This window comes from Lagopus leucura, unplaced genomic scaffold, assembly GCF_019238085.1.
Source record: "Lagopus leucura isolate 7727_CA_CO unplaced genomic scaffold, USGS_WTPT01 35283-0_obj-0_obj, whole genome shotgun sequence".
Taxonomy (NCBI): Eukaryota; Metazoa; Chordata; class Aves; order Galliformes; family Phasianidae; genus Lagopus; species Lagopus leucura.
In genome coordinates this window covers 24,620-48,976 of record NW_024965202.1, presented here as the reverse complement: position 1 = coordinate 48,976, position 24,357 = coordinate 24,620, and the positions used below count along the sequence as shown (strand labels likewise).

General features: G+C 49.3%; 1 protein-coding gene across 2 annotated transcripts; it reads left to right on the top strand.

Moving 5' to 3' along the window:
• The first annotated feature begins 2,998 nt into the window (after nt 1–2,998).
• On the top strand, nt 2,999–22,845 carry NPEPPS (aminopeptidase puromycin sensitive). Of its 2 annotated transcripts, none has more exons than XM_042892431.1 (19): nt 2,999–3,206; nt 8,272–8,349; nt 9,607–9,728; nt 10,996–11,103; nt 12,033–12,233; nt 12,686–12,782; nt 12,888–12,921; nt 14,286–14,400; nt 14,753–14,917; nt 15,163–15,267; nt 15,674–15,734; nt 16,468–16,577; nt 17,230–17,293; nt 17,823–17,962; nt 19,510–19,644; nt 20,725–20,944; nt 21,500–21,642; nt 22,015–22,071; nt 22,546–22,845. In XM_042892431.1, the coding sequence occupies exons 1-19, from the start codon at nt 3,014–3,016 to the stop codon at nt 22,828–22,830; spliced, it is 2,433 nt and encodes an 810-aa protein (XP_042748365.1). In that variant the 5' UTR covers nt 2,999–3,013; the 3' UTR covers nt 22,831–22,845. The 2 variants fall into 2 exon arrangements, with proteins under 2 accessions (XP_042748365.1, XP_042748366.1); XM_042892432.1 differs by lacking the exon at nt 2,999–3,206 and adding an exon at nt 7,579–7,794.
• The last annotated feature ends 1,512 nt before the right edge of the window (nt 22,846–24,357 follow it).

Here is a 24,357-nt window from a genome sequence, read left to right as displayed (position 1 = left end):
GTCTTGGCAGTGGTAGTTTTACTGCTTGGCTACTTTGGTTTCCTCTAAGATACGAATTAATAAAACCTTCTCATACTTTTCTCACTGTATTCAGGAATTCTTAAAAAGCTGCATCTTAGAAGAGAACTGAAGTAATTTTAGTTGACTATTTTTAGAGGGTAAAAGCTGAAAGTGTGCATGCTGGCTGTAATGCTGCATTAAGGCAAGTATTGTGAAGCAGAGTTACAAGATGTCATTACCTGGACCTGCAAAAGGCCCTGCAGAATTCGTTTTGGCTGCAGAAGGTGTCTGCTGAGCACCCAGTGCAGTTTCAGGTAGGCTGGCATTCCACTGAAGCCATTCAAAATCTTGTTTCTCACGTCCTGAAAAAAGTTTTTCCATCGAGTCCTTTCCTGCTAGAGAAAACAAACGGCCTCCCAGCATCTTTGAGTCATGTTTGGCACAGCTCTGCTGAAGTCTTCATTGTTTCTCACTGTCAGAATAACAGTGTAGGTGCCACCGTGCTCACAGCCCCCGGCCCTGGGCTCAGCCTGCCCATAGGAGGAAACGTAACTGGAAAGGAGCTGTAGAGCACTAAGGCAAGAGTGATTTCATCTTTTTGTGCTAAATGAACATTGTGGTGTGCACAATAGTTGAGTAATCGGCCTTTTCAGCCCTTCTGTGCAGCACGATATTCCCTGGGAAAACTTTTTGGGTGCAGCTTTAGCTGGCATCTCAGATTTGCCCTCCCAGCAGCAAGTGCTGAGCGTGGAAGGGGATGTGCTGGGCTGGGAGAGCATCAGCACCAAAGCAGCCCAGTGTCTGCAGTGTGTTTTGGGGCAGTGCTGGCTCTGAACGCTGCCAGAGCTCCGTGGGAAGCAGCAAACTTAAAGCTTTGCGTCTCATTCCCTCCTTCCATTCCCAGTGGGGCTGTGCTGCAGGTTCTCACGAGATAAACGGGTGGTTTGTGGCTCTGTGCTGCTGTTGTTCCTCCAGGTGTGTCTGCTGTCCATCATCTGGGCGATAGGAGGGAGCAGGCTCTTGGCCAGGGCCTCTGCACCAACCTGAGAGCTTTCCTTCCTTCCACAACTCAATTAGCAGAGCCTCAGCAGTGCGGTGCGTGGTCCTGGGTGTCTGCATCCATGCTCCCAGTTCTACCTTTCATCTTTCCATCTCCTGGCTCAATCCCTTTAAATGCCTCTTCCATGTCACTGTTTGTAGGAGGCAAGGGAAATCTAAGAATAGGTAATTGCTTTTCTGAGGAGCCTCTGGATTTGTCTCCGCTTCAACGTAAACTTTCTTATTCTGCAGCACAGTGCTGTGCTGGAAATTCCTCTGTCCTCAGAAGAGTTCATTTTTTACAGATCAAGTCTATTGTTAAATCCAGTATTGTCTGCAATTTGGACAACTATTTATGCATCTTGAATTCTTAATCCAGAGAGATTTGGATTTGTAGATTGAATAAAGGTCTTCACAAGTACTCTTTTATAAAAAGATTTTCTCATCCTGATTTCTTTTTCTGTGTTTTAGAAGACCTCGAAAAACCCCAAACCTTAGAATTGTGATGAAAATCATCGGGCTCAGATCTCTGTCTTTTGGGAGGTGTTGCAATCCTTTGGTTTCATGCACACCAAATGGAAAACGTGGATTTCAGATTGCAAGTCTGTACTGGAAGCATCGGCTCCAGCCCGAGTTCTGCAGCTGTTCCATCTGTTAGCTTCATGCCTTGCAAGTGTGTTGTATCCCTTGCTGTGGAATCCCAAGCAGGTCTTTGGGTGCTGTTGGTTTGGTTCTGTGACCCTCAGGGGCACCGTGGGGAAAGGAGCTGGGTGCTCAGTGCACAGCCAGCTCTGCTGCTGGGATGAGGAGCAGCAAGAGAGGTGATGAGAGAATGGAGAAACTGCAGGGGGAGGTTTGTGCCCAGTGAAGCGTCTGAGGGGGGTGGCTTTCCTTGGGCAATCAGGTTTTAGCACTTGGGCAGGCAGATTATTAGATTAGATGGCCCATTCTTAACGATGCTATTGAGTTACACGGTTAAATTTCTTAAGCCTCTCATCACCGACCAGATTTGGGTCTTGTGCACACAACGACTGAGGAAGCGTTCCTGCAGTCAGCCTGGGCAGGAGGGCTGGGGGCTGAGAGCTGCCGGGCTCCCATCCTTGGATGCCTGAAGCATCCCCAGCACTGATGCTCACATTTGGTTGCTGTGGCTCTGCTGGTAGCAGGGAGAGGGCTAACAGGGCACTAGGAGGCAAAAAGCAACGAGAAAGGGCTGTAAGTCCTCATGCTGTAAGGATTGAAGTGTCTGGGCACGGCAGTGGCTGTTGGAGGGATTCTCTTTTCTCTGCAGAGCAGGCATTGCCTGCTGCCTGAAGTGCTGTCCGGCTCCATCCAGCGTGCTGGTTTGGGTGGCTGCAGCCCTAAGGTTCTGAATAATTCCTAGTTTAGTTCCCAAATATTTAGCCCCTTTGTAATTAATTGATATTTAATTTGAATTCTTCTGTGTTCGAGCTCTTGCATCCAAATAGGGAGCTGGCACGGGGAGGCGGTTTGTGACTACGCTGGGAGCCGGCCGCTTGTTAAATAAAGCAAAGTGTGCGTAGCCAAGAGCTGGCAGAAGGAAAGCCTTCAGGAAAATGTAAAGGGAATTTCTTGGCAGATGTTTTTAACCTAAGAACTTGTAACATCGTCACCGGTGCAGAATGCTGAGCTGTAGGTTGTGCTGCCTGTGATCTCTGGGAGGTGTGGGTTTGTGTTCACAAGCATTCCACTTGTTCTGCAGTCTCCTCCAGGTCGTTGCTGAAAGGAAGCCTACAGCTTTCCATCTGTTTTCATTGGTCTTGGCTTCCAGGCGTGTACAAGGGCCCCATTGTCCAGCACACGTATTGAACGGGCAGCCCATTCCCTGAAATATTACAGTATTGATAAGCAGGGACGGAGGGTTGGAGTGGGATTCAGGCACTCGGGTTCTGAAAAGGGCGAGAGCAGGCAGTGGAAAATCTTTCTCTTCTTTGCCCCTTGGAAGCACGTGGTGATGTGGGAGTCGATAGATGGAGAATGCCTGCCTCGCTGGGGTGCCCTGCCCCCTGTGCTCCCTTATTCTGCTCCCTTATTCCTGGTGCTGATGATGTTTCTCTTGCAGGTGAAGCATGGCACCAACCAGATTGTGATGAACTGTGCTGACATCGACATCATTACAGCCTCCTATGCGCCAGAAGGAGACGAAGGTAGGGCTGCTGTTTTATGGTGTTTTTGTTGCTGCTGCCAACGGTTAACAACATCAATAGAAAATACATCTCATAACTGGAGGAGCTGCCCTCCCTGTACAGCGTGCAGCGAGTTCCCCAGCCTTCCTTCTTTTCCCCATTCCTGTGTGTTGCCTCAAGTTTCCTTTGGCCTGCTCTCCCATTTGTGTGTCGTAGGCGAAAGGGCACCTGCTGTGACTTTGTTTGTTTGTTGTACCTGCATAAAAAAACATCCTCTGCACCTATGGACCTGGCAATATTGACAAAAGCTGCAGCAAGGGCTTAGCTTAGAGCTGGATCAGGCATGGCCAGCAGTAGGAAATCCTCACTGTGAAGGGTGTGAAAAAGTGCAAAAAACTTAATTGACGTGGAACAGAATTTTCCTAGTGTGGAAAAAGGTGGCTGTGTGGAGGAGAGCAGGCAGTGCACTGGAAGACAGGAGGTTCTTGGGGACACAAGGCAGCAGGAGCTGTCATGATATGCTGCCATGGAGGTTGATGTCATCACCAATCTATTGTGTGGAGATTTTAGCAGGCCCAAAAAGAGTTACAGTGATTACAGTATGAAATGATCAAGGTGTGGAAAATCAGGAGCTTGGAATGGAGCAATGCTTTGATAGTGGGTGAAGGGTTTCTGGCTGTCACGGGGAGCCTCTGCTGCCTCAGGCATGGTAGTAATTTGGTCCACGATGTACAACTGCTTCTTACATCACTCAGACAACAAAAGGCTCTGCAGGAGGAAGAGTCCTAGGAGCAACTGTATCAGAACTGGGTTGTGAATTAAAGGAGTGTGTGAGGCCATGGAGAGTGGGTTAAACGTCCCAGGTACATCTGCCCAGCAGCTGGGGGCCTCGGAGGGAAGGGCTGTGCCTGAACCCCTGCACGAGGAACCTGCCTTCCTTGGGACTGCTTCATTCTTCTTGCAGTGCCCTCTCTGGAATAGCAGGCTGAATCCTCAGGCTGATGGAGTTTGGTGTGGCAAACAGGGAGTTTTTGCACTTCAATCTGTTTGATGCTTTTTTAATGTAGGACCAAAGAAAGCAGAGGTGCTGTTGGGAGCTGCAGCAGGGAAGCAGCACACAGAGTGCAGGGAGGAGCAGAGCTGATGGGGTCTGTTCCATCCAGCACTGCTCCCCAGCCCACACCGCCTGCTGGCTCCTTGTTTTGCTGTTGAGAAAGTGAAAACAAATGGAAAAGGTGCCTGAGAATCATCGCTTTCCCCTCGAGTCAAGGGAAGTTAATAAAATAGAAAGGGTGTTTGTGTCTCGTTTTTGTGTTTTCGGAGCTGATCTCACTGTCCTTCAGGGGGTCTGCTTTTATATTCCTTACCAGTGGTGCACTCTCCTTGAAGTATTAACAGCAGAGCTTCACAGAGGCTTTTGTCTTTAAAACTGAGTAAATTGGAAATCAATTTCTGTAGCTTGAGTTTCTTCATTCTGATGTCAGCTTTCGGGCTCTGGACGTGCAGTGTGGGTGCTCACCTCTCCAAGTGCTGTAGCATAAATACTGGAGGTGCAGTTTGGCATGATTTCTGTAATTATAGTCTGGCTTCGTGGGGTTAAAACGTATCTTTCAGGTTGGTGAACTGCCAAATAGTGTAATGGCTTTGGAAGTAAAATTGCATGAAATTGGCAGGCTGTTTGCTGGCACCTGTTGATACAGATCAAGTCGGTCTTACTAATGCTTCTATTGTGCACAGCTTCTGGATGGTAATTTTAGAACTGGTCACAAAAACCAAATATGAAATGTGGTCCAACGAAGCAACAGAAATCAGCTGAATCAGCAGAGTTTGGTCCCTTGGGTGAATCTTCTTCATGCTGCTTATGGAGGATGTTTGAGAGCGAGTTCAGCTGTGTGAGGGTTTCTCCTGCAAGGCTCCACCTGTTTGTTCTTTGGGAGATGGAGGCAGCAGGGGGTGGCATTCGGTCCTTAATGCACGTTTCCAGGGCAATCAGATGCATTCCCAAAGTTTGACTGGGAGCTGAGGGATGATTGCTGAACTTTTCAAGTCCCAGTCCCAATTTCTGCTACGTAGCCCACAGCTGAATGACAGTGAAGAATAAATCGGGAGATATTGATAGCTCAGTACTTTGCAATGGAAAAATCCCAAACCAGAGTGCAGTGATGGGAAGTGGAGGCCGTGGCCGTGCAGTTTGGGTGAGCTCAGCTCTAACGGCCCCCAGCCCCTCCACAGGAGTCAGCTTTGCATTGCTGTGGGTGCAGCTGACTTCTCCCAGCAGCTCTGTTGGAGTGGTCGATCTCATCCTGCTTTATGTGGGGCCAATTGGAAAAAGAAAACACAACCCCCCCCCCAGCCCAACCTGTGTGCATAGAGCAGCATTATTCTGCAGCCAGCTTGATTCTGATAGTCCCAGTGCCACCATTCCCACTTGGCCGTGTTGCTCCGCGTCCGTCTGACATCGGTTGGAACCGCTGGCGAGGCTCCACGTTTGGAAGTGTGTAACACAGAAATTGGGATCATTAATTGACGTTTCCATCTCGTTACCGTGCCATTTCAGGAAGTACTTTGTAGGAAGGCTGTAATTTGTTTAAAATGCTGTTGTAAAATCTAATCTGCAGCACTCCCAGTCTGGGAGAGTCGCTAGCTCTGATTTGGATGCTTTTTTTTTTTCCAAGGCAGCTCTAGCAGCTTTGTATTTTCTCATGCTATTTGGTCCAGACTGTGCACTAATGTGCTGGTGATTAACTTGCAACCTTGCAGTGCCAGACTCTCCAAAGTGAGCAGGCTGCCAAAACCGGGTTGTTCTCCTCAGGAGCTTTTGTATTCAGTGCTGTTAGGAATTCGGACGGCCTTTAACTGCAATTACATCTTCGTTTGTGAGTGGTTCTCTTAAATGACAAGAAGCATTGCTGGTGGTTTTCTGTGCTGCTTTTTGCTGTGGGTTTAATTATTAGTGCTGAGTCGTCAGTTTAGAGAGTGTAGCTTCAAATCTTTCATTTACATTCTGTTCTTTTTGACGTGTGAATGTATCAGTAACTGCTTTGAGGACTCTGTGAGCCACCCCTGAGGGACAGTGAGGAGTAAAGCAGGGGATATCGATCCTGCTGTAGGTCTGGAGTAGAAAAATTCCAAGCCTACATGCAGTAAGTGGAGGCAATGGCTTTGCTGTTGGTGTGAGTTCAGTTGCAATGGACCACAGCCCCTCCATGAAGGGACTTTTCCATTGCTGAGGGTACAGCTGGCTTCCCCCAGCGAGCAAACCCAAGCAGGTCTGTTTCAGCAGTTGATCTCATCCGGCTCACAGCTGATCTTTAAACTCTCGCAGCTCCCCAGTACAGTGTGGAGTTGTTTTCCATCCTGTAAAGATCTTTGTCTGTTTGCACAGCTCGAGTTGTGTCATGGTGCTGCCCTGCCCAAAGGCCGAGCGGCGCGGTGTGAAAGCAGCGCCGGTGTGGTTTGTGTGCTCTGTGAGCAGAGGGTGGTGTTTGCTCTGATTGAAGGCTGACAGCATCGTATTCCAGAAAAATAACCAAACCAACACGTCACATTTTATACAAAATCAAACCATGTCTCCAATTACATTTGCTGTCTATAGAACAGCTTATCTGAACGTCTTGAGAATGTTCGGGCTGCCTCCGAAGCTGCGTACCTGGGTTCTGGTAGTGACACTTGAGCAGGGAAGGCAGGGCATGCTGTAAATCACAGCCTTGTTTTAAACGAGCCTTTCACTCTGCAGTAGCTGTTCTGTTTTGTTCTGTTCTGTTTTGTCCCTTCTCTCTGTGATTGCTCAGAAAGCAGCATGTGTGTCTGTGCGCCTCCCAGGCTGATGGTTGGTGACCCTGCCTGTGGCACAGGGTTGAAACGAGATGATCTTTATGTCGTTTTCAACCCAGGCCGTTCTGTGGTTTCAGAGGCTGTTTGCTGCATCGTTCTTCCTGGGTCAGTTCTGAAAAGCTCCCTGGAGTTTCTCTGCCATTTCAGCACCCAAACCGTGTTTTCCCATCGGATTTGCTGTTAGTGGATGGGGTGGGCAGTTTGTGCTGGGAATGCTGCCACTGGATGCTGGGTTGGGCACTTTGTGGATCTTCACAAACTGCTCTGACCTGCCAGATATTCGCTGTGAACCTGGAGTTACGCGTTCCTGCACGGCGTTGCCGTGCCCAGGGTTACCCAGCTGGTTCGTTCGTGGCACTGACGTGCGGTCTCTGTTTCTGCTGATCTGTTTTGGTGCAGATTTGCATTCCTTAGAGATAGCTAGTTATGGCAGCAGTTAATTATAGGGGGACAAAGATAGCAGAACTTGCACAGCAAGGCCCCGTGCAGCTATTTTAGATGTGTGGTTGGAGGAGCGCCGTCGTGCATCGCTTCGTGTGCCCCAGTGGCACTTGGGGAGCTGGGCAGGAAGGAGCACCAGGAGGAGCTGGCTCTGTCCACGGGCTGCAGGGCAGCTCTGCTCTGCTGGTTCCCTCCCCCAGCTCTCCTGCTTTGCTCTCATAGTTGAGATGTTTGCATCTACAAATAGATCCCGACGCTGTGTGAATGAATGCCGGGCTGCTTAATATTCCAGTTGGTTTTGGATGCCCTTGCTGAATGGTGCACGATCTCCAAGGTAGGTCTGTGGGTCTGAAGACATGCTTAAAATAAAATCAGCATCGAGTTTTTCTTAGCGCTTATAACCAAACAAAACCACCTTGCTGTGGGCATTAGTGTGCTTTTCAAACCAGCCCACAAATTATTAGTTAAATCATCAGCATTCTGCTCAGGGTAATTAACAGGACTCCTGCTGCACTAATGTAAGCCTTTAATATTGAGGGAAAACAGTGCCATTTCTTGCTGTTTTCGAGGGCTGGAGTAGTGTTGCACAGGCTCTGGAGTGAATGTGCTGAATTCAGGCCTGAAGCAAGGTGAGGTGGGGTCATTGCAGACAAAGGCTGGCGTTTCTTTGCTTGCTCAAAACGATCCTTCTGGATTATTCAAAACCTCCATTGATTTGCTGTTGGATTCGGCTGATCGGGTTCATCTGAAGTGCTCAGGAGTCACAAAAGCATCCCTGGATCTTCTTTCAAACAAAATCTTTCTCTTGCAGAGGTACACGCCACAGGGTTCAACTATCAGAATGAGGATGAGAAGGTTACCCTCTCCTTTCCCAGTACCCTTCAGAAAGGTAAGAGCTATTCAGGTGCTTTCAGCTGGCTTTGCCCTGTGCATTTGTGGTGCTTAGCAAAGCTGGAGCAGCAGCTGCGTGTCCCCCAGAGGCTGAGGGAGTGGAACCTGAGCTATCAGCTGTCAGACTGGAGTAACTCTGAGAATACCTTAGAGTTGGAGTTCCCTCTTCTAGCAGAAAGAATGCGGTTCAAGGAAGTGCCATAAGAAGCTGCTCTTCATCTGTTTCTCTAGGAAGTGCTTTGATGATCTCTGTGTCTGCTCAGTGAATGGATGCTTAGAACGGGCAGCACAGATTAACACCTGACTCAGGAGACCTCTTTCACAAGGTCCCTGTGGTACTGAAATCTCTGAGGTTCATGGGAAGCACAACAGATAAGATCGCTTGGACTGTGGGCCCCTGGAACTGGACAGATTGTTTTCTTAATGGTGGTGTTTGCTTCTAACATGAAGGTGACTCCAATTATTTACCTGCTGTTGGGCTTTAGGCTCAAAGCTATTTCTGTCACATACTGATGATCTGTTCTCTTACTGAGAAAGGGCTAATCTGAGTTACTGCAGCGTTTTTCCTAGGCTTGAATGCACTAAATCTTTTGAAGCCATTGTTTTTTTTTGCTGTGTGGGGTTTGTGGATTGAAGCTTAGCTCCTTGGTTTGGATGAAGCTGTTTTGCTTCATCTCTTCAAACACAAATGTAAAGATGGTCAGGTGATAAAACTGCTGGCATTTCGTGCTGTGGGATTTTGGCAGGCTGCCTTTCTGATCAAGATCAGGTTTCCCCTTTTACACCCAGTGGTGGAGGGCAGAATAAATCCTGAGACTAATTGACTTAGGAGCTTGAATGCGACCAGTGCTCCGCTTTGCTTCTGCAGCAAGTTTCAGAGGATGAACAGCCACAGCTTGTGTTTTTGCCAATACACACGAGGGCAGTGGGGTCAGGCCTGTCAAATGGCTTCAGGGAGATCTCTCTTGGTTCCTGTGTTGTGTTCAGAGGATGAGAAGGAACCTGCAGGAACCTGCTCTGTTGGATGGTACGCCTGGCTTTGCCTGCGCTGGTTTGGATGCTTAGCTCTGCTGGATCTCATTTCTTTCATAAGGAGAGCAAAGGGTTTGAAAGTCAGAAAACCTGTGGGTGGGGATGAACCGAAGGCCATCTTCAGAAAGGCAGTGGTCCAGCTGAGAGGCCCAGGCTGCAGGTCTGGGCCAAAGAGATGCTCTGTGGTGTTTCCTTAACAGCGTCCAATCTGTTTCTGTTTCAGGGACGGGAACGTTGAAGATAGACTTTGTAGGGGAGCTGAATGATAAAATGAAAGGTTTTTACCGAAGTAAATACACAACCCCTACTGGAGACACACGCTATGCTGCTGTCACTCAGTTTGAGGTACGGGCTGCGTTTCTCTTTGCAAGGGTTCTCATTCTTGTGGGGTCTTTGTTCTCAGCAGCAGCGCAGGCCTGCTGTCCTGGCTTTGGTTCTGCTTTGGGTAAACTTCAAAAATGCTTTTATTTTCTTGCTTCTGGTGGATGGGCAGTGCTCAAACTGTCCTTTATGCTGTGACTTGAAGGTCGGTGCAGTCTGGGTCTGGCGCATTCCCCAGCCAACAGTCATGCTGATGTGTGATGCACTATATATAAATAAAACAGATGCAGCGTTTGGAAACATCTATTTATGTAGATGTGGTCAAACACATCTGTATGGCTTGCCCCTGTGAAATATATTAATTTTTAATTAGAACATTCTGCCTTTATCTCAGCATTATTCAGCCTGGAGAAGAGAAGGCTGCGGGGTGACCTCATTGCAGCCTATCAATACCTGAAGGGAACCTACACCCAGGAGGGGAGTAAACTCTTCAAAAGGGCTGATAACAGCAGGACTAGGGGAAATGGATCCAAGTTGAAGGAGGGAAGATTTAGGTTGGATGTTAGGGGGAAGTTCTTTACATGGAGAGTGGTTAGGGCTGCCCAGGGAGGTTGTGGATGCCCTGTCCTTGGACGTGTTTAAGGCCAGGTTGGACGGGGTCCTGGGCAACCTGATCTGAATGTGTATGTTTGGTGGCCCTGCTAGGCAGGGGGGTTGGAACTACATGATCCTTGGGGTCCCTTCCAACCCGGGTGATTCTGTGATTATAATGACATCCAAAACACGAGCCAGAAAATGGCTCAAGCATTATGTAAGCCCTGGTCATAAGGACAGAATTTCATTCCATATTGTGATTTCGTAGCTGCGTGCCACAGGAAAACACAGAGTGCTGCCTGGCACTCACAGAAGGCTTCCTTTGGGTGCAGGATAGGTGGTCCTGTGTCTGCTGTCTGGGAATGCCTGCGTGCCCTTCTGCTTTCACATGACTGAGCTTTGCTCCTGCCATGACTCTGCTAAATTCTGCACAGACTGTAGGATTCCATCAGAGCACAGAGTGCTTTTTAGCTGTGTTACAAAGGAAGGAGAAAAACAGAGAGAGAAACAAATGATCGCATCAGTCACCGAATGCTTCAGCGTAGGGCTCAGGGGGGTCGGTGAGGAGGTGCACAGTGCCATCACCACCAGCCTGCATTCATCCAACTTCTTGCCCATAAGATATACCTATTTTTGGTCTGTTTCCATTGCAGCAGCTTCTTGTGATCTCTTGGGTTAATGTTCTTTCTTCTTCCAGGCTACTGATGCTCGCAGAGCTTTCCCTTGCTGGGATGAGCCTGCTATTAAGGCGACTTTTGATATTTCATTGGTGGTTCCTAAAGACAGAGTAGCTTTGTCAAATATGGTAAGTTCTCGATGCACCAACTGTCTTCTGAATACAACTACAATAAAGGCAGCTGCCTGATGGGAAGAGAAATGTGTTTGGGGAATTAGGAATGCAGACTGTCTTCGTAGCTATGAGTAAGCAGCTGTAAATGGAGAGAACTCTTAAAAGATGATACTGTTATTTCAGATGCTAGCACAAAACCTAAACAGACCTTACAAACCACAGTGGTGCACGTTTGTTTTGTTAGCTGAAGTCTAGCATATGTCATGCCACGTGCTGCTTGATGGAGAGTGGCTGGGGGGGGGGGAGCAGCCAACCCTTAGCATGTTTGTATAGCTGCTATAGCTTGAGATAAACAGGCGTGTTTTTTGCCCTGGAGGATGTCTGGTGTGCAGGTGGCAGCACTTCTGTCACAGACACAAACGTTCTCAGGTTACTGTTTGAAACACGGTGCAGATATTTCTGGATGCTCTTTTGGAGGAAAGCACGTGAGTTTGAAGATGGGTTTTATTTTGATGTTTTTCTTTTGCTAAATGCCATTTATTTCACTGTTCCCTGCGAGGTCTGGCTTTGCTCACTGACCACGTGGTTATGGTTTCTGTTTCAGTATTTGGGTCTGAGCCTCGTGCCTTACAGGGAACTGCATAACATCCTGTGTGCAGGGCAGCAGCTGATAGCTGACATGTTGAGCTGCCTTTCCAGGAATAGAACATAAAGCAGATAGCATAGAAGAGCACCTGCCTTTCCACCGTGTGTGCATCACAGCAGCACGTCTCCATTCGTGATGGGGCTTCTTTTAGCAAGGGGGGGGGAAACTGGTGATCTGTATTATAATAACAGGGAACTTGTTTCCTGTTCAACACGCGATTCCTAGCGATGCTGTAGTGAATGCCAGGCGTTGCAGAACAGTTTCACTTCCACAAATCTGCTTCTCTTTCATGTTGAAGAATGTCATTGACCGGAAGCCGTACCCAGATGATGAGAACCTGGTGGAAGTCAAGTTTGCTCGCACCCCCATCATGTCGACGTATCTGGTGGCATTTGTGGTGGGAGAATATGACTTTGTAGAGACCAGGTCCCTTGATGGGGTCTTGGTGCGTGTTTACACTCCTGTGGGCAAAGCTGAGCAAGGAAAGTTTGCATTAGAGGTAAATGCACTCGAGGTGATTTTGGTGGTGGTGGTGTGAGCTCTGCGGGCTGCGTGCGCCTCTCCTTTGGCCACACAGATCTGGCAGAGCTTTGGGAGGGTGTTCTGCTTCAGTAGCTCAGGGGGACTGGGCTTGATGTTGGAGGAGGCTTCACTTGTGGACAAACTCGTGTCTGTGATGACAGAACACACGTTTCACTCGAGTCGTTTCAATTTAATGGTGCAGCTGTGATCCATGGGCGACGAGGAATGCTGAAGGAAAGGGGGCAGCCTGGGAGGAAAAGGGGATGGGAGCCTCCCAAGGTGCTTTGGGAGCTGGGAGTGAGTCGCCTGGAGGAAAGCTTGTGTGTGCTGCTCTCATCAGCTGGTGTTGGCCATCGGGAAGCTTTTGGTTTCACCAGTTGTTCCAAGTTAACAAAATATTTACCAGGTTTCTCCTCTTCTCTCTTACAGGTTGCTGCTAAAACTCTGCCTTTTTATAAGGACTACTTCAATGTTCCTTACCCTCTTCCTAAAATTGATCTCATAGCTATTGCAGATTTTGCTGCTGGTAAAGTAACTCACTTTATTGATGAACTGTATTTTATTTGAATGATAAACGTTTAGGAAGAGGTGTGTATCCATATCAATAAACCTTTGTATTTATTTTATAAAGGTGCCATGGAGAACTGGGGCCTTGTTACTTATAGGTATGCTGTTAAAATACTGTCTTTCCCCTTCTTTGTTCACTAATTCTTAGCAGTAACTGGAATTAGTTTTAGGGAGCTGGCGTCATCCCAAATAAGACTAAATCAATACCTTCAGCCCTTGCTTCAGTTTGAATCCTTGTGACTTCTGCAGCAGCGTGCATTGCTACACAGACCTCAGGAAGGCAGGAATGAGCTCTGTAAGCACTGTCCAAGGGTGTGAGGGCTTTCAGCTGTCTGGCAGCACTGCCTGTTCTCCAAGAGAACTTTCTTGGCTGTTTTTTTTTCCCCCCTCCAAGTTACTGGCACAGCTGGAAGGGTTCCTTCTTTTATGTTGCAGGCAAGTTGGTCAATGTAGCAGCCACATGATTATCATGTAAATGAAAGATGCTAACTTGCCTTCCTTTTCAGTTTTTGGTGTTCCTCTGATCAAGCTTTTAGACCTTTGCTTGATACTCCTACACGATCTGTGCACACTGTTAGACTGAGTCTCCATTTTGTACATTGGGCTTGGAAGCTTTGGGCTTCAATCCTTTTGAATTTCTTTTGCTAAACTTTGAATTTGGCCTTAAAAAAAAAAAAAAAAGAATTGCAGTGGATGTTTGAATCCAGGTTTAAAAATCCACATCTGAACTTCTTACGATTTTGATGAAATCTTTTACCTCCCGTGGGGGGGAAAAAACCCCACCAACGAGTAGATTATTTTCTTTTTTTGAAGCCTTTCTTAATTTTTGCTGCTTCCTTTTTCCCCCTTTTACTCTTAATTTGGCACGCTTGCTTTGATCCCCCTGGGGCCAGAAGGTTGGCACAGAGCTGTGCTGGAGCTTCGTCCCCTCGGAGCACAGCAGTCCTGAAGCTGCTGCCCCACCGCGTCCCGGTTGCAGCGGGGTGTTGGAAGGTGGTGCTGCCTGAGCTGGGGGCTCCCGTGTGCTGTGTGTGCAGGACTGTGTGTGTGGGACACAGCTGGAGGGAGCTGGGCTTCCTTTGGGGCTGAGGGGGGCAGAGGAGGTTGGCTGTGCATCCACCACGCAGTGCAAAGGGAGTTTCAGTGCAGGTGAGACTTGTCGTGTCCCCCCTTCCTTCCTAGATTACGTAGGGGAGCTGTTTTACACATAGAGCATAAACTTTCTCGTTCCTGCTTGGGTTACTGCACTTGTTTTCTTGCATGCTGTGAGGAACTGTTGCTCCAAAGCATTCCAGTAACTGTGGAACTTACCAAAGCAACGTCTAAACTGAAATACCTCTTGGTTTTTTTCAGTTGTACCGATGACTCTGTAGCTCGTTTAGGTTGTTTCACCTGCTTTTGCTGTGTTTTTGGACCTAGGCACGTTTCACTCTGCTCAGTTACCTCTCTCTTTTAAATACAGGGAGACTGCGTTGCTCATTGACCCCAAAAATTCCTGTTCTTCATCTCGCCAGTGGGTGGCTCTGGTTGTGGGACACGAACTTGCTCATCAGTGGTTTGGAAACCTCGTGACCATGGTATCTAACAGCTACAAGTTCTGGTTTTTGTTGCTGTGTGCTTCATGTCCATATTATTGTGTCCTGTCATAACAGTCTTAAAAGCTGCTTTATCATCAGATCCTTCTTTATTAGTGTGTCCTGTAAGGGTATTTCTGGATCTTTTCTAAGACAGGAGGAGATGAAGGTGCTCACTGCTCTTCTTGGGCTGCTGACCCCTTCATAGGGAGGAGCTGCTGCTCGCAGGCATTCCCTGTTCTCTGCCCTGTGCTGAATGAGGATGCTAAAAGTTTCTCTTTGCTGCTGACTTCTTGTTGGTGAAGTAAAGCCCTTGGAATCTTGTTTTTATTATTCTACCCTCTTCATTTCCCAGGAGTGGTGGACCCATCTTTGGCTGAACGAAGGGTTTGCCTCCTGGATTGAATACCTGTGTGTCGACCACTGCTTTCCAGAGTATGACATCTGGACTCAGTTTGTTTCTGCTGATTACACACGAGCTCAGGAGCTCGATGCCTTAGACAACAGTCACCCAATTGAAGTAAGCCTTGTCCTCCTGCTTATCTCCTTTCTTGTCAGCTGGATGTGAGTTTTTTGTTCCCTGTTAAGAAGGAGCTGTACGCTCGTTCATAATGCAAAGTAAAACCCAAGGTTGCATTCACACTTGGTGGATTTTCCTCTGTTACACATTGCTTTCTTCAGTCAGAAAACTCCCTAAGCAACAGAACAAACAAAATCAGAACATTGTGGCAATTAACTGACCGTTAATTATCCTCTTCATCACAGGTTAGTGTTGGCCATCCATCCGAAGTAGATGAAATATTTGATGCTATTTCTTACAGCAAGGGAGCATCTGTGATCCGAATGCTGCACGACTACATTGGTGATGAGGTAAAAAGTCCGTTGTCAGGAGCTAACTGTAGGTTCTCAAATATTTCTGCACTGCAAACACCTGAAGTTTATGTCTGTATTCTATCCCCAAGACTTCTCTTCTGTGTGGGTTTTGGGTTTGTATTTGGTTTTGTGTGGGTCTTGGGCTGTACTTGAACTTACCTAGGAGAAATGAGGCGGTGGGGAAGATACAGAAGTAAAATCATCTCAGTGGTGAAATCTGGCTTGGGGAAAAACACAGAAGAGTTCATCTTTGTAGCAGCAGAGTTTAGGAGGGAGTTACAGGTGTACAGGTGTGGATCCTGGGATTCCTGGGTTGGTTCTTGAATCTAAATGCAGCACGGAGGGAGGACGGAAGGGGCCTCTGCTGTGGTGCCATGACATGCATCCAATTGTGTGTTCCCAGGACTTTCGGAAAGGAATGAATTTATATTTAACAAAGTTCCTGCAGAAGAATGCAGCCACAGGTAACTGATTATTACGTGATTAAGAGAAGTAATTTCTTGAGACACGGTTTGTGCTGGTTTCTTACGTAGCTGCTTTTGCAACTGAGCAACTGAAAAGCAGGAAATAATGGGTTTGCATCCAGTTTCCTACGAGGTTTCCCTGCACAGCCAGAATTCTGCACCCTCTGGGGGCTCTGTGCCTTGGATGAGGTGAACTGCAGGAGCTGCACCTCGTGCTGATGAGCACAGCCCCGTGGTGACAGACATGGAGCCTGGTGGTTTGCCTGCTGCACGCCACGCTTGGCAGTATTGATTGCATGGATGAGTAAACAGTTCAAAGTCTGCTCTGACATCTCTTGTCTTAGGCCTTTTTTTTGGGGGGATGTCATTCCTAAACATGCAATTGGACCTTCAGCCTCAAGCAGGCCGTGGCTCGCTTGGCTCTTTTGACATCACAGATGAAAAGTGCAGGGAGAGGCTCTTCTCTGGGCCACTTCCAGCGTGCAGCCTGCATTGATGGCGTGCTTTGAGTTGCTGTGAGGTTTTCTCCCCCCCTCTCCTCACCTGCAGGTGGTTTAAACCGTTTCCTTTTTCTCACCTGTCGCCTTCACAACTTGCCCAAAGGGCAGAGGAGATCACAGTGGGCAAATGGGAGCAGTAACCACAGCTCCCACCCCCCAGAGCCCCATGGTGTAACAGTGTCTGACACGGTGGGGGCTCGGGGTGTCCTCAGTCAGTCTTTTCTTCCTTACAGAGGACCTCTGGGAAAGCCTGGAAAAAGCTAGTGGTAAACCTATTGCTGCTGTGATGAACACATGGACCAAACAAATGGGATTTCCACTCATTTACGTGGAAGCTGAACAGGTGAGTTGTGCAGTAATTCCCCTTACAGCAGCTGGTTTAATTTCAGAGCAGATGTTTTGCCTTTCGCTGCGTTTAAGGTCAAATTTGGTGCTTTCCAGTATCTTAAAAACGTGCAGTGAATTGCTTTGCTTAGTGGCAGGTCTGTTCCTGCAGGGAGGAGAAGAGGAGGAACCCGGTGGAAAGCGAAATAGAGTTTATCCAGAGGCACTGCAGGCCCTGTGCCTGGGCTTTGCTGACGTGGCCCGTTTGCTCTTTGTGTTTGAAAAGCTGCAGGGGCAGAGCAATATCTGCTGTGGGTCCCCTCAGTGCACACTGTGCTTCCAGCTCCATTCTGATTGTGCTTACGCTGCAGCATCGCAGGCTGAGCTGGGATCAGTGGCTGGGAAGTGAAATCAGACCCCAAAAAATCAGTGGGTGATCAGGGCACGTGCATCTCCACAACAGTAATGATGAGTGAAGTGGAATGAATCCTGGAGCTTCTGTTTGTGGGGGAGGATGGAAGCTCTGTGAGTTCAAGGAGCGCACCGAAGTCGTGCTGAATGGAAGCTGAGGTTAAATGATCTGAAGTTCCTTTCTTCTTTAACTCTGAACGTTGAAATAAGTTGGAATTCTTAAAGAATCTGATTGATTTTTTTTTGTTTTTATATTTTAGCAAGAAGATGACAAAGTGTTGAAGTTAGTCCAGAAGAAGTTCTGTGCCAGTGGACCATATGCTGGTAAGATGAGGGCTGGGAGCAGAAGCAGAGCATTCATTCCTTTTTGTGCAGTGACAGCAATATTGGGTGATCAGGCAGCTGCACTGCTTGGATTTGGGTGTTTAAGGCTTCAGAATGAACATAAAGCTGAGTGCTGTGATGCTTTTCACGTCTTCCTGCTATGGTGAAAGCTGCAGTCTTCAGTTCAGCTTTCATTCTGAGGCTCTTCTCTTCCCATGTCCGCTTTAAGGGCTTTGCTGCCATCTGAGGAGCTCTGTGAGCTGCTGGTCTTATGGCTGTGAATGAATAAAAATGTCTTGCGTGGAAGTCAGCTCTATTTGAAGATGGAAAGTAAAGTGTTAGGCTTCAAAGGTGCTGTAGACACCCTTGGTGTTGGTCTCTAGAACTGCCCTTTTCCTTCAGGTTTTTGTCAGTTTAAATGTCAACATACTGACATCAGCTGCTGCCGAAACTTCAGCCTCACGCAAGGCTTCTCAGTGTGCAAACCCTTTTTCCTTAGGCCTTCCTTTGTTGTTGTTGCCTCTTTTAGGGGAGGATTTCCCCATGTGGATGGTCCCCATCAGTATTTGTACGAGTGACGACCCCACCAGTGCCAAAATGCAAGTGCTGATGGACAAGCCAGAGCTGACCTTGGTTTTAAAAGATGTGAAACCAGACCAGTGGGTGAAGGTGAGTGGCCACAAGGGAGCACTGAGTTTGGTTGTCACTGTGATGTTCTCCTTCCCTCTTCCCTCTCTTTTTCCTTGCAATCTTGTATTTCTTGTGCAGGGGCCTCTCTGCTGTGCTGCTGCTGGATATTGGCTCCTGTCTGTAATGCTTAACATTTCCCTTCAGACCTTTGTTTCCAGGAGCAGCCTAGACAATGTAAACTGGAACCTTCTGGGAGTGTGAGCCCAGAAAAACAGAGTCCCATTAAGCAGAAGCAGCTTTTGATTTTAAATCCGGTGGCTTTTTCAGTATCCCGTGGCAACTGCAGTGTAGTTCAAGTCCGTTCTGAGCAAAAGTAGTCCTGTTTATTTCCCATTAGTGTGAAGGTTTCCAGTGGGTTTTACCAGGCAGGTAGGAATCTGCAAGTGGAAAAACCCACTGCTGAGATGTGCTGCAGACACTGGGGCAGAAACAGCATTTGAGAATGGAAAGGAAGCAAGGGACTGGAATTATTGCTGCGTGAACAGAGGAGGTTTAGAATGACGGTTTCTGAGCTGGAGGAGCATCCATGGAACAGCAGGGAGAGTTATTGTGAATCACATCTTCCTGCTGGAGAGGAGCCCATCACAACCACCCCTCTGCCCCAGCAGGAGCGAAGATGCTGCTGATCTTTGCCTTCCTACCTCAAAATGCACTTCTGACCTGTGATGCAGGGCAGGGACGCTGGCTGTCCTTTCTTGAGACCACAGTTCTGTGTCAGAGTCGTGTTGACGAAGCTGAAGTGAGGTTACAGAAGTGAGGCTTGTAGCTGTGTTGTGTCTTCTGCACTGTGTTCTTCTTCCTCACCCTTACCCTGCTTAGGAGTGGAGGTTTCTCTTTCCCCCTTGCTCCCATCGTGTTTCCTCAGCTCTCCCATCTACCACACCTCATACTGAATCATAGAATCATAGAATCACCAAGGTTGGAAAAGACCTAAAAGATCACCCAGTCCAACCATTCACCTGTTCCCAATAGCTCCCACCAAACCATGTCCCTCAGCACAACATCCAGTCTTTCCTTGAACACCCCCAGGCTCGGTGCCTCCCCCACCTCCCTGGGCATCCATTGCAGTGCCTGACCACCCTTTCTGAACAGTAATACTTCCTCATATCCAGCCTGAATCTCCCCTGCCGTAGCTTGAAGCCGTTCCCTCTGCTCCCATCCCTGATGACACGAGAGCAGAGGCCGACCCCCAGCTCACTGCAGCCTCCCTTCAGGAAGTTATAGAGAGCAATAAGGTCTCCCCTGAGCCTCCTCTTCTCCAGGCTGAACATTCCCAGCTCCTTCAGCCTCTCCTCATCAGCCCTGTGTTCCAGACCCCTCACCATTTCATTGCCCTCCCTTGAACACATTCCAGGGCCTCAATATCTTCCTTGCAGTGAGGGGCCCAAAACTGGACGCAGCACTCGAGGTGCGGCCTCACCAGAGCTGAGCTCCTGAGCGCTCCTGATTTAAAATAAACTACAAAATTTGCTTTTTTTCTCTCTCTTTTCCTGGCTTTTCATCACTTGCTCTTTGGTGCATTTCAGCTGAACCTTGGCACAGTAGGCTTCTACCGCACGCAGTACAGCCCTGAGATGCTGGAGAGTTTAATACCAGCCATCAAAGACCTCTCCCTACCCCCCGTGGACAGGCTTGGCCTGCAGAATGATCTTTTCTCTCTGGTAAGTAAGTGCTGTTCTGTCCAGTGACAGAAATGGGTGTTTGAAGAGTCGGTCTCTGTTTTTTGGAGGCAAAGCACCCTTGGGATTATTGCATGTGTTTCACTGTGAACTCACTCAACAGGTTCAGACTTTTGGGAACTTTCTTTTAGTTGGTAAAAGCAGGGATGTTCTAATGATCCCCTCAAAGACTTTACCCAAGACTTCAGCAGCCAGTAGGGTTTGTCAAGCCTTCCTCCCCTGGCAGAGGTGGCTGCTGGGGGTTCCTGGTGCTCCAGTGCAAGGGACTGCCTCAAAAGCAGGCAGTGTCAGCTCTGAGCAATGCATTGCTGTGCTCTGTGCTTCAGATTGTGCTTTCTTTTTGGTTAGCAAAAGCATGGGAGGTTGGAGCAGCGTGGGTTTGAGTTGTCATGGCTCAGTCAAGGGGGTTTGAAAGCGTGGCCTGGGTCCCTTCCCACGTATTGCAGGACCATTGGCACAGATAATAACAACACACACAGGATCTGTGTTACACTCCTTCGTTTCTGTGCCTGTTTCCATTTAATTAATACTTCATCACAGCTTAAATAGCAGAAATCGATTTTCCACCCCCTTTTCTTTGCCATGATTTACCAGTCTGCTCCCAGGTGAAGCAGATTGGAGATTTATCACCTGCACTGAGCACCTTCACGGTGCTGGGAGGCAGCTTAGATTTGCCCTGGCACAGGCAGGAAGGCTGCTTGCACTTCTATGAGAAGCAGGAAGCAAAGATGGTCCCTGCAGCTTTGTGCTGCCAATTTAACGAGGAGCAAAACTTAAACCTCACAATCATTACAATTTTAGGTAAAAATAAGCTGTTGGGGGGTGTAATATCTGGCTGAGAAGCACTCGGGTTTATCATCTCTTGCCAGCTCTGCTTTGAGGTCATTTAAGCTCGTTGTCTGTTTCCTGTTTGCAGAATGCACTCCCCATGGTGTCACCTGTGCATGCAAAGCACTGCGTGCCCTCAGAGCTCAGCACAGCCTCATTTATGAGGCAGGGAGCAGCTGAATGCCTTAAATCTGCATGGAAGGAAAACTAATCCGTGTCTTTTTCCTCTCCCAGGCCCGAGCTGGAATCATTAGCACTGTAGAGGTTCTGAAAGTGATGGAAGCGTTTGTGAATGAGCCCAATTACACGGTGTGGAGCGACCTCAGCTGTAACCTGGAGATTCTCTCAACTCTCTTGTCCCACACAGACTTCTATGAGGAAATCCAGGTGTTTGTGAAAGATGTCTTTTCACCAATAGGGGAGAGACTGGGATGGGACCCCAAACCTGGAGAGGGTAAGAGAACTCACCATTGGGTTTTGAAACAAATAAGCCATCAAAATGTTGGGAAATGGCAGAGAAGTGAGGAAGAGGAAGGGCTGAGGAAGGCACTTGGGGGTGTCTTTATGTTTAAAAAGCCAAACACAAAGCCTGCAAACAACTCCCTTCTCTCAAGTGCACACTAAAATGGTGAACGTTTCCCTGTGCAGTCAGTGGTTGGTTTAAGAACCCTCTGCTGTTGCTTTGCATCTATCAGAGTGCACCAAACTTCTTAGGCTGTCAGGGTGGGAGGCCACAGATGGTCCCAGTGCAGATCCAGCAGGTTGGTTGTGATTACCAGACCGCAGGCAGAGCGTGCTGTGTTTGCTCTGGGATTTTATCCTCTTGCTGTTTAAAAGCTAAAATATTCCTCCAGTGGCACTGAGGAGAGCTGGAAAGTCCTGATTTCTTTACATAGCCCCTCATTTGCAGAAGGATTATTTGGTAGCTTATCAGTGGAGGTGGAAGAATCAAAGAATGACATTTCTTCATTCAGTTGTCTCCAAATAACTGTTCTCTCCTACCGACCAGGTCATCTAGATGCCCTTCTGAGAGGTCTGGTGCTGGGCAAACTTGGCAAAGCCGGGCACAAGGCTACCTTGGAAGAAGCCCGACGCCGGTTTAAAGACCACGTGGAAGGAAAAAACATCCTGTCAGCTGACCTGAGGAGTCCTGTAGGTTATCAGGGGGTTTGGTTCCCAGCTGCAGTGGCACAGGAACGCCTCTGGTCTCTGGATGGTGTTGGTTTTAGGGTCTGGATGTGGGTTTTGTGTGCCTGAAGCGCCCGCTGTCAGCGCTTGGTGCAAAGATTTCTTGCTCTCTTGTTTTGCTGAAGCTGAAATGAAGGAAGAGGGGTTGGCAGAGCCGTCCTGGAATTCAGTGCTGAAACAAAAGGGGGCAGTGCAGCCACCTTCCAGCTCTGCTCACCCGTTTGAAATCCAGCCCCAACACATCACAGCTGTTTGTTGCACAGCCCCTTTCCCCACGGTGAGCTTTGCATTCCCCAGGTGCGATGTGTGAAGGCTGTCTTTGTGCTTCTCTCCCAGGTCTACGTCACTATTTTGAAGCATGGAGACAGCACTACTTTAGACACCATGCTCAAGGTGAGTGCAGGCCCCTTCCTGTGCACAACCAGCTTGTGCAGCGAAGGGAAAAACGTCCCACCCTGCGGCTGTGTTGACTGAGGTGGAGTTTGGGTGCTGCTGGGCCCGCTGGGGTGGTGAACAGACGATGATTCAGCCTTAATTGAGCTCCTTGGTCCTCGAGCGGTGTGAAATTGCCACCTAGTGGATTGCTGCCTCTCTCATTTTAGGATCATTTCCCGTTGCTCAGAGGCACGGTTCTACTTGGCCTTAGATAAACAGTGGTGATCAGCTTGTTGCTGATGGTGCTTTGTGCTCGTGTGGAGCGAGGCCCCTCGTGTAGATAACAGCCATGTTACTCACAGACAGGTTCAGTTTGTCACACATTGTGCTTAAAGACAAACCTAGCAGCCTATCCAGCAAGGTGAGCAGCACCAGGTGATGAGAGGAGGCCACTTCACGTCTGTGCTAATGCTCTTTGCTCTGCCTTTCAAGCTTCACAAGCAAGCAGACATGCAGGAGGAGAAGAACCGAATCGAGCGCGTCCTCGGGGCCATCTCCCAGCCTGAGCTGATTCAAAAAGTTCTCACCTTTGCACTTTCAGTAAGTTATTGGAAAAGCTGCTGGTGGAGGCTGGGAGCTGCCAGAGCAACCTGGAAATGGAGCACAGGGGGTGGATTTGGGAAGGGTGCAGGGCAGGGGGGGACCGGCGGCCTCCCACCCCTCACTGCTGTGCATGCAGCCCTCAGAACAGCAGCGCTGTGTGAGAGCCCTGTGTGAGGCACTGGGCTTTGTAACAGCAGAAATACACGTTCCTATGTAAGCTCATTGCTCCCATAGCTGCCAGGCTGTTACTATGGGGTAATGCTTCACCCATCGGGCAGACAGGTGGATGTGGAATTAACTGGGAGCAGCTCAGGATCTGTTTTACCCTCCTGAAACACCCGGATTTCAGACCCATGTGCAGCACGTGTGGAATGGCAGCAGTGGGGAGGCAGCAATGAGGTCCCGGTGATTCCCACGGCTCAACGCTCCGCATCCACATCGCAGTGCAACACCTCGACCCTTGTGAAATTCGTGCTGTGGGTTTGTGATAATTTGCATTCCAGCAAAAATGTTTGGGAGCGAAAGGCAGAGGATGGAGCCCCGTGCTTCAGCACCATCTGCTCTGCTGGGTTGGAGCTCTGGTGGAGTGGAAGGCCGTGCTGCTGCTCACTGAGACCACAGCATCGCAGAGTGGTTTGGGTTGGAAGGGATCTCAAGGATCACGAAGCTCCAATTCCCCCACTGCACGCAGGGCCACCAACCTCCCCATTTCACAGCAGCCCAGGCTGCCCAGGGCCCCGTCCAACCTGGCCTTGAACACCTCCAGGGATGGACGGGGCATCACAGCCTCTCTGGGCAGCTGTTCCAGCCCCTCACCACTCTCACAGCACAGAACTTCCCCCTGACATCCAACCTCAATCTGCCCTCCCTCAACTTAAAGCCATTTCCCTTCGTCCTGCTGCCATCTCCCCTTTCCAAGAGTTGACTCCCGTCCTGTTTGTAGGCTCCCTTTAGGAGCTGGAGGCTGCAATCAGGTCACCTCTCAGCCCTCTCTTCTCCAGGCTGAACAAGCCCAGCTCCCTCAGCCCGTCCGGACCAGAACAGGCTGACAGCTGGGCAGAGAAACGCGATGGGTTTCAGCGTGGGCAGCACACGGCGAGTTCTGCAACAGGGGAGGAGAAACCATCAGTGCGATTTGGGGCTGAGCTGCTGGGAAGGAGCTCCGCAGGGAAGGAGCTGGGAGTGCTGGGGGCCACGAGGTGACGGTGAGCTCAGGGTGCGGCCCAAAGGCCAACGGGAGCCGGGCTGCGGGCAGAGCAGCTGCAGAACTGTGCCCAGATCCGGGAGGAACGGGAAGCGCTGGGAGAGCTGCGGGCTCAGGGCCTTTTTGAGCACGGACCGGAAGGGAGCGCGGAGCCGCCCGCGTTGGGTTCAATGCCGGCCGCGGGGCAGCGCGGTGCCCTCGGTTTTGCTCCCCACGCAGCCCCCCGCCCAAGCCAAACGCGGCGCTTCCGGGCCGGGCCGCGGCACTTCCGGTCGGCGCCGCTCCGCGCGGATTCCCACCCCCTCCGCGAGCCCCCCACGTGGCCGCCTCCCCCCGCTCAGCACCGCCGCAGCCGCCGCCGGGGCGCCCTTCGCGGCGCCGCCCAATCAGCGCGCGGCGCCGCCGGAAGCCCCGCCTCCTCTCTTCCTCCCCGCGGCCCGCCAACGCCCTCCCCCCGGCGCCGAACGACCAATAGGAACGCGAGCCGCCTGCCGGCT